The following is a 14,517-nucleotide window of genomic DNA, read 5'->3' as shown; positions in this document are numbered from 1 at the left end:
CCTTTCAACATGCACAATGCTATTTAAAGAGATCATAATTTAAAATTGAAAGATGATTCTAATAAATATGCCAAGATATTAAAGTTGTTTGCCAGGTCCTTAGTGTGAACAGAATAGTCCATATACTGCTTTAGGATAGAAACTGTAATTCACTAGTAGTGAATGGTTCTAGCCCTGCCCAACACTAGAGCGTATTTACGCAGTACCACCTGCGTGGGCGACTTCTTCCTGAAGATACTAGAGAGCCTCAAGAAAAACACCGAATTGTCTTTGTTTCATTTAGTAGTGGAATACTGATGTGATGCCATGGTTGTGTGGTAATGGGTTTTGTGACTAAAAATCAGTCTTGCTTTGGTTTACCTTCATTGTGTATTTATAAACTTTAAAAATTGATTTGGTGTGTTACTGGAAACAAGCATGTGTTTAAAAGAAACTGTCATTAGTTATGGGCGCTGGAATAAATTCTTGTATTTTAAGTTGGGGTGTTAACTTAAAGCATATCGGTCACTGCATGGTAATGATACGCATGGCTCTTTCACTGTGTTCAGTGTACAGGGTATTTCTTACTTTACACACTGAAATCCCTTCTGCCAGTATTGCCACTCCTGACCACCGGCTCAGCGCCCCAGTTAAGAGCGTTTTCAGACTCTAGCAACAGCTTTTTCCAAAACTTGGGAGGTACAGAAGTGCACCAGGTAGTGTTTTACATCTGAGAGTCAACAACCTGGTGATCTAAACTTATCATCGTGCTTTGGAAAAGGCTGAATTGTTCAGGGTCAAGCCCAAATCTGTTCCAGAGGCTCCTACAGCACCTTCCCCTGGATGGTGGAGAGGAGCCCGAGCGATAGAGCCGGCACAGGCACCTGTGGACACTGAACGTGGTGAGGGACTGGCGCTGGTGCTGATGCTGTCCCACCTCTCCGGCTCCTGGGGGTCACCATTCACATTCATCATTGCAGTTGACTCATCCCTGACTTGTGAATACGTGTGCAGTTCAGGGGGATGCAGCAGGATGGATGCCTTTGGGGGCTCTCGTGGTTCTTCCCAGTAGAAAGTCTCAGATTTTGTGTTAGCCCTCCCATTTCTAATAGACACTTGAATCTGCATTGTTATGTCAAGAATCTTAAAGACTTTGCCAACAAAGTAGCAAACTTAAAGTACCAGAGTCCAATAGAGATGATCATAAAATGCCCCATGTGGATTATGAGCTACCTATATGCTGTGGGGGGGTGGCTTGTCGTTAAATAGATAAGTAGTTCAGAAAATGTCAGGCAAACGAATTGCTGTGTTTTTCCTGGATTAGAATCTGGGACTGGTGGATGGTGCAACTAGAAGTAAGAGAAACGTGAGAGTTTGTTCATGAATTTTCTCATCTAGTTGTTGAAAACCATCATGAGCATTTGCTTATTTTTTCTGTTTAATTGTCCTTTGTGACTGTAATGGAATGCACAACCCTGCTACAGGGTTTTGTTGGACAATGTCAACTTTCATTATTCCTAAACATTTCACAAATCAGTCACATTTTGTGGATTTGGTTAATTGTGATTTTTCTTGCTTGTGAGGGCTGCTAAGTGAAGTAAAAATATTTGTGATTGTGCTTTAAATGTTCTTATAGCTACCATGAGATAACCGTTTTTTTTATGTGGAACGTGAAAGATTCTTGACTACTGGACGGTGGAGAGTCAAATTTAATATTTTTGAATAATTTTCCTTAACAGGCGGAGGTTTGACCTGCAGAATCCATCCCGTATGGATCGAAATGTGGAGATGTTCATGAACATTGAGAAAACACTAGTGCAGGCAAGAAACTCATATACAAACCTGTATGTGTTCACGTGCTCAGGGGAGGGGGTTCACCACCTTTTTATGTACCCCATTGTGACCCACTGAAGAGTTTCATCCTCGACTTCTCTAGGAATATTATATTCCTCCCTCCGTCTCCCGCCCATTTTAGTCACAATTCCATGTTATCACTTGCAAAGTTCAGGATGTTTTCACTTGTATTCGGCGGATATGCATAGGGCGAGAAAGACATGTTTGTAAGGTAGGAGGAAGCATCCCCAGTGTCTCCGTCTTCTGTGAAAGAAGCGCCCTTAGGATTGAGTAACCAATTCCGAACAGATCCCTTCAGTTGCTGACTTCCTTGAGACTTTCAGCTTGATATAAGTTTGACTTTTTTCAGGGTTAGGGTACATTTTAGACTTTCTCACTTAGTTTATCAAACAAGTTACTACCAGAAAAGAGCAGGTGACAGCTGTATTCCAGTTTGAAGTTAATTTTTTTAACTGCTGTGTGTGAATGACAGAATTTTTTTTTATTTTTTTTTTTTTCAAACTCTAAAACCAAGCTTGGTGTATAATATAGTCCAGACGTAACTTTCAGGTGCTAGTGAAAAATGGAAACAGGAGGGACAGCAAAAAGAAATAATACTCTTATTATAAAAAACTATTGCTATTGTATGTTGGTTTCAGTACCTAATAGAGTACGTGTTAAAATCCAAAATAAAACAAATGTGTACCTTCAGATATCGTAGAAATGGATAAATCTGCATGTTAGTGCAACAGGACAGATTCAGATTTGGAATTTGACACACAGGGCACTTACATTCCCTTCAAGCAAAGTCTTGTAGAGCCTGTCAAAATTTCTTTGAAATCAAAGAGAACATTAAAGATGTTGTTGTGAAAGCAGGAATGTGAGAACAGCTACGTTGTTCCTTTCTCCCTGATAATGTCTCTGATGGAGCTAACAGCAGGTCTGCAGAAAGAAACCCAGGATAAGACTTTGATGGGGAGGTTAGTAGAGGAAATACTGCTGTCAGAGGCGTTTCTGGAGCTGGAGGCACCGTGCTGTGTCACAAGCTGATACATGTTTGAGCTTTTTTTCAAGCATTGGTGATCTTAATAGTTCTTTTATTTTTTTAATTTGTGTCCCAGCTGGCCTACTAATTTTTTATTTAACTTCTTATTCTCTCCACCAGAACAATTGTCTGAGCAGACCGACCATCTACCTCATTCCAGATATAGAATTGAAGTTGGCTAATAAATTGAAGGATATCGTCAAACGTCACCAGGTAACTATTCAATAACGTATCTTAAAACAAGTGTTTCATCAATTGTAAGATAAAATGTATTTGCCTGACTTTAACATCTCGGTTACATCTGGGTTGTGTCTGACAACAGCAGGCGGCAGCAGCAGGTCGCTTAAGACCAGAAGTTCACTGTTTGTAAAATCCTGTTGGTAGTTACCCTCACCTGGAGACTGAATCATAACTCTCTTCTAAAAGTAAATCTGAAATTGCTGTTGAAGTGAAAAGTAGTTTCGGTGTCGCAGTGAGTTGGCTGCAGGCCCCGGCAGATTTAATGTTGGATACCCGCTTATATAAAGCAGAAGCTCACCGTTTGTCCAAATCTGAGACCAAAGAAGGTAGCGTGTAATACACTGCTCTAGATGCGTGGGGACAGCATAGGGAAACTTTAATCTTGAAATAATTGCTACCTTTTTTGGCTTTATTTTACTCACTTTTTTCTTGCTTGTGCTGAACAGAACACCAGCAACAAGGGTCTCTTGCTTGTCAGGTAGTCGGCACGTTTCTGAGAGAGTCAACATCTTGCCATTGTAATTTAATATACTGAGTGGTGACTTGAACAAGATTAATAGCTTCATCTCTTAAAAATGTAAACAGCCTTTTCACTTGTCTTGGGAGAAATATTCTGGAATGTGAACTCTAGATGGTCTGATGGCCTTTTGTGTTATGATAATTCATGGCCGTAGCCAAAGTAAACCCTTTCTTTTCCAGATGAAATGTATTTCCTGTGTTGTGATTATGAACCATCGTCTTGACTTCAGTTGTGTGATTTTTCACAAGTTATGTTTAATTATTAATCTGATTTAGGATGCTTGCTATTGCTTAAATTAGAGTTAATGATTCAGTTTTTGTTTCATAAATGAATTCTATGGTGCCCTCAAAGCATGCTGTATCCATGAGTGATTTGAGGGACTTACAAAGCGGGCAACTTTGTCTCTAAGGGGATGTGAAGAACTGAAAACAGAAATTGTCCCTAATTCTGCTTTTTGGGCTTTCTTCCTTTGCCGTACCTCTGAATTTTCATCTTGTATTTGTGTTGTTACCGGTGCTTGCTTGCTGTCACGATCGTGATTTTTTTATTTATTTTTTTTAACTCATTGCCATTGCCTTCCCTCTGCCCCGTCCCTACCCCCGGAGCTCCCTCCTCCCTGGCGTTTCCACACCTCTCTGCTCTGGCTGCAGCCTGTGCAGAGGAGCTGCATCTCTCTCGCCCCAGCACGGCATAGTGTCATCTCTGGGCTTACAAAAACAAGTGTCCTTAAGATGTTTGTTCTCTCTGCTGGTGAAGATAATCTTTCTGGCAATCCACTTTTTCTGCTTTTCTTTATAAATGTTGAGGATTCCTCTGAGAAGAGCCAAAGTAATAATTTAGGAACTTGAAAGCAGGTAACAAGTGAGATGTAGCACTTATATCTGTCTGCTTCAAGAGAAGTGTTTTGTCGGTAGAGAACTCTCCCGTCTCTTTATGTCTCTAGCTTCCAGTCACATTCAGTTTAGCGGAGGTGGGGAATAAGCCTTACGATCTGCTTACGTCTTTCAGAAAGCTGTTTTAATATAAAGTTACCCATCCCTTTGTTTTCAGTCAAGATGGCATCTCAGAGGGAATTCCTGTTCTTCTGTTGTGTATTGGGGTTTTTTAAAGCTCTGTAGGCAACAGTTGTAACGCACTGATCTGATTCACAAAGCTCAGACTAGATCTAGAGAAGTATCTTTAGCTCATGGGAAACAAAGGGAGAATTTCCATTAATGTTTCTTAAACACTTTTGCAGCTTCTTCATTCACGCCAGGGCACTTACCCTTTGAACGCTTTTAAATTCTTCTCACTTTCCAGCTTTCTCTTTTGCTGTTTGCTCAGAGCGCCTCCTCTACCTTTACCCAGTTCCATGAACTCTTGTTGGTGTAGGGACGCTTGGCCTTCAGCCCCTGATACCAGAGTAGCCTCCAGATATTGCTGCCATAATGCCGCGCATCTTCATGCTTTTTTAATTTCCCTCCTTTTGATGCTGTTTCCTAAATAAGTTGTTGCCATATTGTTGGCTGTAACTGATCCCATGTGCTCTTAAGTCCTTTAAATAAATCTGTCAAGTATTTATGGAATGTAAATTTCGAACAATGTTTTCATACAAACTGTTCCAAAACATAATTCCTCTGCAGAAGAGTCTCCAGACTGTGAATTTCTGCTGTCCCTGGAAATGACTCTTTGTATATGGAGACTGGAGGTGTCTCTGCAGCACGTGGGAGAATCCTTATGGTTCTCCATGTGAGGAAAGGACAGAGTTTTCTTGACTGGCCACACTAAGCAGTGTTAGGTATTTATCATGGAATACCAGGTTGGAAGGAACCTCGAGGATTATCTGGTCCTAACTTTCTTGGCAAAAGCATGCTCTAGACAAGATGGCCCAGCACCCTGTCTGGCTGGATCTTAAAAGTGTCCAGTGTTGCGGAATCCACCACTTTCCTGGGGAGATTATTCCAACGGCACAATGTTCTCATGGTGAAAAATTTTCCTCTTGCGTCCAATTGGAATCTCCCCCAGGAGTAACTTGTACCCATTACCCCGTGTCTTTTCCATGTCACTCCTTGTAAAAAGGGAGTCTCCATCTTCTTTGTAGCCACCCTTTAAATACTGGCATGTGGTGACAAGGTCTCCCCTGAGCCTTCTTTTCTCAAGGCTGAACAAACGCAGTTCTCTCAGCCGTTCCTTGTACAGCAGCTTCCCAGTCCTTGGATCTTCTTGGTAAAACCCTTCTCTGGACCCTCTCCAGCCTGGCCACAGCTTTTTTGCGTAGTGGGACCAAAACTGAACACAGCGTTCTAAGTGTGGCCTGACCAGAGTGGGATAATGACTTCTTTCTCTCTGCTGGTGATGCTCTTGGTGATGCAGCCCGGCAGCCTGTTGGCTTTCTTTGCTGCAGCAGCACAGTCTTCACTCACATTGAGCTTGTCGTCCACCAGGACCCCCAGCAGTTCCACAGAGCTGCTCCCCAGCCTGGTCTGCACTCCTGGATTATGTTTTCCCAGATGCAAGACCTTACGCTTGTCCTTGTTGAACTTCATAAGGTTCTTGTTAGCCCACTCTTCCAGCCTATCCAGGGCTTCCTGCAGGGTGGCTCTCCCTTCCCAAGTGTCCACTTCCCCACCCAGTTTGGTGTCATCAGAAAACTTCGTCAGAGCACGCTTGCTCCATCATCCAGATTACTTATGAAGATACTAAACAGCATTGGGCCCAGTATCGATCCCTGGGGGACTCCGCTTGTGACAGGTTGCTAATTTAAGAGATTTAACAGATGGCTAATTATGTCATAGAATTTTTTGCATGATGATGTAGGTCCAATAGGAATATAATTATGGCCTGGACCCATATGTAGAGAAACTGCTTTAGGTACCGCTGTTTGTGGCATCTATGTAAGTGTGAGAAGTACATCCGTTGCTTCTCATATGTTCAAAAAATGATGTCCTAAACCAGCAAGAAGAAAAAGTATTTTCATGTTTTAATATTTGACAAATAATGGTATCGTGTTAGTGTATTTCTGATAAATTCCCGTTGTTCTGTGATTTTGGAGGCTTATTTGAAAGAATGGGTGTTTATTGTGTCTCTTGACATAAAGCCTTTCTTGAATATTAACGATGTTGTATTCAAGGCAGCCGTTTCTAGTTAAGTTTTATTGTGGACTTTGTCTTATGTAAATTTGCATATTTAGAAATTGTTTTGGACCAAAGTGTGTACTTAGTGGAAAAATGTTACAGATGCTTTTGTACAAAGTATTCACCAATAGGTTTGTATGAACTGATAATTGAACAGTTTATGATGAAAATTGGGGCAGAAGGAACTAGGAGGAGGAAGGATTTGAAGATGAGAGAGCGAGAGATGACAAAGTAGTTTGTCAGCAATCTCTTAAAATAATTGCCTTTTTCTGCCACTTCTTAGAGGTGGTGTTCTTCGTAGTTCATTGAAGTTGGCCTTGAATATTTTTAGGTTGCAGGGGATGTGGGTAAAAAGAAGCGGCTGAGAAGTTTGGGGTAACGTGTTGAAGGTTTCTCATGCAGATTCTTCTCTTCTTTCACCTTTCCAACAGGGTACAGTAACCGAAGAGAAATCGAAGGCTACACACCATGTTTATCCAAGTCCTACCTCAATGGATGATGGTAAAGTTGCTTTCCAGTTTTTAAGTGGAAAGGGTCTTGTCACTAGATTCCCTTAGCACTGAAGAGAGCTTTCACGCAGACACCGAATCTTCCTAGCCTGCTCCTGAGAGTCGCTGGGAAAGTATTTCTAGGATTAACAACTCCAAATAAAATGATTGTGTGTCCTGCTTCTAACTATTGGGTGTAACATTCACATTTTTAATTGGTACAACATTTTGGGATTAAGGTGTGTAACACTGGCTACCCTTCAGTGATTGCATTGGAAATTGAGATATTATTTATTGGTGAATGCAAATAGACATTTTGTTTGTCACAAATAACTTGAGGGCTGGAGGGGAGCAAAGCTCAGAGTCTGGAAGAACTTAAAAAAAGAAATTAATTTAGAGTAAAAATCAAAAGGAAAGACAGTGAAAGTAGAGGGCTTAAAACTAAAGTTTCCATTAGTTTTTTTTATTTTGTTGCTTCCTTGGTGTCCCCCAGTGTGTAAGTGTAGGTCAAAATGCTGAGCGAAACGTTCTTAGGAATCAACTAGATGTAGGAATGGTAGCATAGATGATGAAGCAAATGAGAATCGAAAAGCTTTTTGCCGTGTTCTCGTCTTTCTAGGTGATAGGTTGGGAATGCTGATACGTATCACTGCACGTGGTTTGGAGAGGTGGATGCAATATTGCGTAGACCTGATGAAGGGAGATTGTTGGCTTTATTATGATGAAGTCTGCCACTCTGTGAAGTACACGGGCTCCGCAAAAGCAATTCAACAGCTGCCTCCTTCAGCAAATAGCCAAAAAAAGCAGCTCTTCATTTTATTATCGTACATCTCGTACACACATTTAATTGTCTAGCGGATCATTGTTGAGTGTGAGCTTCCTTGGCGCGATAGCTTGTTCTGATGCGCCCTGGCGTCCGCTGGCCACTAGATGGAAGTCTTCACCTCCGTATAGGAGCAGTCGGGGCTCGTTTGTCCTCTGGGCCTGGCCTGTGTTCTGTGCTTCTGGTAATGCCGTGCCTAGTCGCAGGTTTGTGTTTATTTTTAGCCACTTCAGGTTCTTGGAAAAGGGTTGAGCGTAGCAGGTCCCATCTGTCTTGTAGTCAGTGAACGTGCAGATGCGCTAGACAGGGCGCTCTCAACCCTGAGGTGAGGAAAAAGCCATGAATTCAGGGAGCGCAACTTCATACAGATTCAAATCATCAAGGTTTCTCTTTTAATCCTGCTCTGGGCCATACTCTCAATATTTGGGTTGCAGGAGGGAGGTTATTACATTGTCAGGTGTGCAGTTTAAAAGAAATAAAACCATTTAAACAAATTTTTATTGCAAAATCAGCGAAGTATTAGTGTTGCTCAGTAAGTCTGTACTGACTTGAAGTCCTTATTAGTATCGTTGTATAAGAAAAAAGTTGAAATCCAAGTTTTGTTACACTCCTGGAAGTTTTTTATTAAAATCTGTTTCACCACCACCCCCTGCCCTGACATTCTTCCTTCAAAACTCTATTGTGGGTTTTTTTTTAATACCTGTTGAGAGTAGAATCTAGTACTGGGAAAGAGGGTCTTTTGAACGAAATATAAATCAATAGAAGTAGTTATTGAGGGGATTCAGATATCTAACAAGGATACAAAAAGACAGAAGGGAAATATTTACCACTTGACAAAAAAGCATTTTGGAAGAAGTTTAGTCTTTTATTTATACAGAAGTTAAAAAAAAAAAAAGTGACAGACTGGAGAGTGTCTCTCTGTGTTATTTCTGCTGTCTTTATTGAATGTCCTCTAGGAGGATTTGCTCTGCCCCTTTCTGAATTCCCGGCTCAACTGGCCACAGAGTTTGGGAGATGAGATGGGACAAGAGGAGGTGGCAGAGGGCAGTGCTTCCACCCATCAGCCAGAAATGCCTCTTGCTTCTGTTAAGAAACAGATGACTGTTTAAAGTCTCACTGGATCTTAATCTTGAGCATGTTAGGGATGCGAGGGAAGGAAATGTAATAATTCTTATCGTTAAAATGACTCTTTCCCCTTTGCAGATGAATGGTTGAGACCTGTGATGAAAAAGGACAAGCAGGTGCTGGTACACTGGGGCTATTTTCCAGACAGGTAAGAAAGGTCGGGGAATAAAGTACAGCCCAATTCCTACTTAGGTTTGTTGAAGGAGAAGTGTTGATTAAAACTTGTAAATAGGAAAATTTGTGTCCTCAAAGAAGTTGCTCCTCTAGCTTGAGCCTTACCTGTCCTGACAGCAGTGCTCTCTGTGGTTATCAGTAGTGAACCTGCATGGGGAACGTTCCAGCTGTGCGGGCTACAGCTGTGCTCTGCTCTGGTTCTGCAGAATATGACAGGCTCAGACTTACCTCATGCTGGCTGTTGTAAAAATTTAACCCAAATATACAGTACTTCATGCCTTCATCCCTGTTCTTTTGATTCTGAATGATTGTACACTGTTGTTCGTATTGAGACCAGCAGTCGTTGTCTTACGGAGTGTAACTGCGCAGTAATTTAGCATTGCTGCCATTTACATCAATGTCCAAGGCCTGAAAAGAGATTTAATCGGTGGTTTAAAACGGAAATATGCATTCCCATTTGTGATCCTGGCAAGTGGGTGAGGTCAGAAAAGGAGAATCTATTTTCCTGCAGAGCCCACTAGTAAGGGTGCAAATCGAACCAGGCTTTCAAAGGGTGGAGTGAGCCTTTCCATAAAGTTAGTAAGTCTTTAAAGCCAAAAGGGAGAACTTCTAATCACCTACTTGACCTTTCTTCAACAAAGAGAGGTTTCACTCCATGGGTTGCCTTTAGTCGAGTCCAAGTGACTGTTGAAAGCAGATATTTGAGAAAGCTGTCTTGTGTTGTTAGAAGATGTTAGAAAACGGTGTATGTACTGTTAGTAACTTAAATGTATTTGTAGCTACTGGTTTCTGAGTCCAGGTTCTGGAAAACCCAAAAGACTGATAATCCAGCATTGACTTCTATTTAAATAAGTTCTTCAAGGTACTAAAATCAAGGTACTTTTTCAAGTTCTGGGGTGCGTGCACAGAATTCTCAGGAACCATATGCGTATTTCAGTGGAAGAGTGCAAACAGCAATCGCGCTTAAGTTTCTTTCTTCATACAGATGAAGAATGTTTAAATATATTTATATTATATCAGTAGTCAAGTTTGTATTGACTCTCTCTGTGTGTATATGGATTTATAAATATCAGTGTAAAGCTGATACAGTGGTAGGGATTGAAGCAGACGATGCGTACTCCTTTCTTCTAAGAATCCAGTATCTTTTGCTTCAAACTCATAAGAACAGAAACAAGTTAATTAACTTAATGCCAGAGTTTGAACGGGTGACTCAGAAATTGCATTTATTAGAAAGTAGATTTGCAATTTTAAGCTGGATCTGCCTTCACTGTGATGGCTTTTAAATTGAGCAAGTTAAAAATGTGCATGAAGGTGCCTCGGACCGTTCCCTTCTCAGTGTGCCCTGTTCCTGTAGCAGAAACCAGGGATTATTCCTTTAACTTTTCATTGCGTGGAAAATACTATTCTATGCCAGCAATGTGATTTGCACATGTCAGAATAAATATTCCTGCTGGGGATCTTTCTGCACGAACAGCCCAAGGGACCAATTTTGTTTTCTCTTGACTCCTCTCATTAGCTACGACACTTGGGTTCATGCCAATGAGATAGACGCCGAAATTGAGGATCCTCCAATTCCTGAAAAGCCATGGAAGGTAAGTCCTCTCTTCAGCGGTTTCCCAGAGTTACTGTACTGGTATAGCTCGTGCTCAGGTGGAACTAGATGGATGTTTTAATGAGCTGCTGAGTAACAATAGCTGTATTTCCATATATATGGAAAAACAGTGATATTTCTAGAGCCATAATGAAAATGTCTAAAACATTTCTTTAGTCCAGGGCGGGGGACAGCTGTTTGAAAAAATACTTTATTTTGTGAGTGAAAAGGACAGGCTGATGCATCCCTCATAGTGCCAAAATTGCCATGTTTATTTTGGCCTGACTTGAGGTGTTTTATGTTAAAGCGAAGTGCTGCTGCTGCTGCTGAAGTGTAGCCGTCTCTGGGGTGAAACCTGACAGCTCCTTAGAAGGCATAGCGTCATTATACAGTGATTAAGGAGAATGAGGAAAATACCATATCTTTGTGGGAGAATATTGTTAGAGAAAAGAACTATCAGGTTAGAAACCTGGGGCTTCCACACCTGTATTACAGGGCATAAAATGTTTGGGTTTTTTTTTTGCATGCAGAAAGTTCATCAGTTTCTGTAATACAGAAATGGCCAAAAATACGAGAAGTCAGATAATACAGAAATCACGAAGCTTCTTTAGGTGAACAAATCTGAATTTTTGAAGTCTGTGGTACCATTGAAACCTTGCCCGTTCTCTTTGAGTTATTATAATGGCAACTTTCTTTATGGTGGTTTCAGGTATTGGCACCAAAACAGAGCTGAGGTCTGGTTGGCAAATGGTGTGTGGCCGTGGGTGCCCCCGTCCCCTAGTTTCGCACAGCTACAGAACCTCTTGAGTTCATCTTTGCTCAGTACCACGGCAGACACCAGCTTCTGTGTGTTCTTACTACAGGGCACAGCTCAAGTCTCTTGACTTTACTCAATTTTCCCAAAGCCTTGGCATTGCTAATGAACTGTAGTGTGTGAATACGACTGTCCCTAGAGTTAGAGCCAGTGTGAAAGTGTCAGAGAAAACCAGTAGCTGTTTAAAGGATCCCTGAGGGTCATATCTCACCTTTCTTTGTGGAAAGGTTCCGTTTAATGGGAACTCTTATCTTAACTGATGTCATAATGATGCAAAAAGTCAGCGCTTCTCAATTGTTGAACATCATGTGAGCATTCAGACCGACAGCAGCAGCCTTATTTAGGTTCTCTACATGATCAGTTTTCTTTCTACAGAAATGATTTGCCTTTCTGATGTAGCTCACTGCAAGTGAAACAACACAGAGCAATTATAATCAGACAGTAGTAAATCTGCTTTATTGTCCTTCTTTTGGGCTTACTCTTTCATACGTAACATGCAATGTTGTTCTGTGTGTGTGCTGTTGATCTGAACAGCGGAGTTAGAGCAGCTGAGGTCAGAAAATAACTTGGTATCTGTTCAAACACTACTTATTCCAAGTAGTTACCTGTAAATAACCAGAACGCGTGCTTTTTGTGTATAAATCATACCAAAGCTCAAGAATTCATTTTCAGCTATGTAAACTAGGAATTTTTTTTTGAAGATGGATATTGTAAGTCAAGATACCTAATCTTTTCTTTCCAAGATATGGCCAACTCTTCTCATTTTTTTTGGTCTTTTGTGGCACATGTGCTATGGTGATTTGTGTATTTAGAAGATTTTGATGGTAATTTCAGCATCCAAAGTATGCTCTTAATACAGAGCCATTGTCCCAGCTGTGAGAACTGACCTCGCGCTTTAGGAGGCTTAGAAATGACTGAGGAGCAGACGTGGCATTCAGTAGACTTGCGGGCATGTTTGTCCTTTATTGTATTGCTTCTTGAAACCATTACGAGATATTTGGACGTTCAGACCCTGATAACAACGCTGAAAGTATTTCCTTCATCCTATGAGCTCTGTCGTGGGGTTACTTCTTCAAAAAACATCAGCACGTCTATATGTCGTTCTGTTTTTAGGTTCATGCCAAGTGGATTTTGGACACAGATGTATTCAATGAATGGATGAATGAAGAGGATTACGAGGTAGATGAGAACAGGAAAACAGTGAGTTTTCGGCAGAGAATCTCCATGAAAAATGAAGAGGTAGGTGGTTCTCTGCTTAGTGGGTGACCTGTTCATACACTAACACACTTCATATAAGTCAAAATTTTTGGCACTCAGATTTGCTAAAATTAATCCAGTTAAACAGCTTGAGGTAACAAAGTCTAGTTTAACTTTTTTCTGATGTATGTCCTTTATCCAGAAGTGTAAGTGTGCCCTTTTGATTTTTATTTTTCCCCACTCCCTGAGGGTGGTAAGAGATAGGACCCACTCTGCATTCTCATAACTGAAGCCATGGACGCGTTAAACAGCATCAGTTAATATTTGATTTCTGAATTCTCTGTACCAAAATACTTGTAAATAATATTTGTTCTTTCCTGATTGTTATTTCCTGATGCAGGAAGTTAGTTAGGACTCTGAAAACACGTTCATTCAACCTTGAGGCCGGGCTGCTCACTGGGAAACCTCTCCTGATGGATGGGGTTTATTGAACAAGTCACACATTGCTCTGTTTTAAAAGCGCAGTTCTTAAGTACATAGGATCTGGGGCATGGCTGTAGAAAAAGTAGGGGTTTTCCCCGTGACAAAGTATTCTGGAGCTGGATGTGGTGCGTGTTGTGATATTATTGCTTTCAGCTTCTCTGTTGTAGGATGTATTCAGGAAGAGTGTAGCCTACAGCATTTCAATAACTGTAGTGTTTGGGATGAGCTAACTACTTCACTTCTCTAACAGCCTGTACGTAGTCCCGAGAGGAGAGACAGGAAAGCAGCAGCAAGTACAAGGAAGAGGAAGCATTCTCCTTCTCCGCCCCCCACTCCTGTGGAGTCGAGAAAAAAGACAGGGAAGAAAGGGTGAGTGTCCGAGTCCTGGAATTTAAAGCGAATTTTCTTGAAGAAATGCTTATGGAGACATGACTGTCACCTTGCACTCGTCTCACCTTAGATTACAGTAATTACTTCTGCAATAGGCTTAGGTGATTTTGCATGAGTATACGTATATGTAACGTATGTGTAATTTCTTTGCTCCTCTGTGGAAATGTGTTGCCCGCAGGTGGGGGAGAATCTAGCGCAAGCTGTCATGTTATCTGGGGCAGTGACGGGGTTCGTTGCTGCGTCAAGAGAACTTACCAAATGACAAACTACTCAGCTGCTTCTAAAATAACTCCCAACTAGTTCTGTTAGTGCAATCACGTACCGCAGGTACACTCTTTGCAGTATTACTGCCTTTAATTGGGGAGGTTTTTCACCTGCATAGGCAGGTGTTTTAAAGTCTGCTTCTCAAATGTGACTTCAACGGAGTAGCATTTGTGATTACAGGTAGCCTACAGATCAGGGTTTTTTCCAATGCTAGTTTGATTTTTATTTTTTTTTTAAAGGCCAAAATTATATCCAAATGAAAAGTTATTTGTGGAGGTTTGTGTGTGGATATGGAGGGGAGCACTTTTGAACTAAAAATTCAGATCTTGTTTAATAGACCTGTTGGGCTCTAATAAGACAAAACAGAAAATTTATCACCTGAGATGAGAAAAAAATTAGTTTATAATCTGATTGACTTTTGTGTTCCAAATGTGTAGT

General features: G+C 41.1%; 1 protein-coding gene across 2 annotated transcripts in view; it reads left to right on the top strand.

The window, feature by feature from the left end:
• Window positions 1-14,517, top strand: part of SMARCC1 (SWI/SNF related, matrix associated, actin dependent regulator of chromatin subfamily c member 1) — a 97,271-nt gene that overhangs the window by 16,063 nt on the left and 66,691 nt on the right. For both annotated transcript variants that reach the window (XM_054190314.1, XM_054190313.1), the window contains exons 4-10: window positions 1,719-1,800; window positions 2,978-3,070; window positions 7,162-7,231; window positions 9,245-9,314; window positions 10,857-10,932; window positions 12,859-12,984; window positions 13,676-13,794. In XM_054190314.1, the coding sequence (XP_054046289.1) occupies window positions 1,719-1,800; window positions 2,978-3,070; window positions 7,162-7,231; window positions 9,245-9,314; window positions 10,857-10,932; window positions 12,859-12,984; window positions 13,676-13,794 (636 nt within the window). The remainder of the gene's footprint in view (window positions 1-1,718; window positions 1,801-2,977; window positions 3,071-7,161; window positions 7,232-9,244; window positions 9,315-10,856; window positions 10,933-12,858; window positions 12,985-13,675; window positions 13,795-14,517) is intronic.

The sequence above is a fragment of the Rissa tridactyla genome, chromosome 2, assembly GCF_028500815.1.
Source record: "Rissa tridactyla isolate bRisTri1 chromosome 2, bRisTri1.patW.cur.20221130, whole genome shotgun sequence".
NCBI classification, from domain to species: Eukaryota; Metazoa; Chordata; class Aves; order Charadriiformes; family Laridae; genus Rissa; species Rissa tridactyla.
The sequence above is the reverse complement of the archived record's forward strand: the minus strand, read 5'-3'. Positions and strand labels throughout refer to the sequence as shown.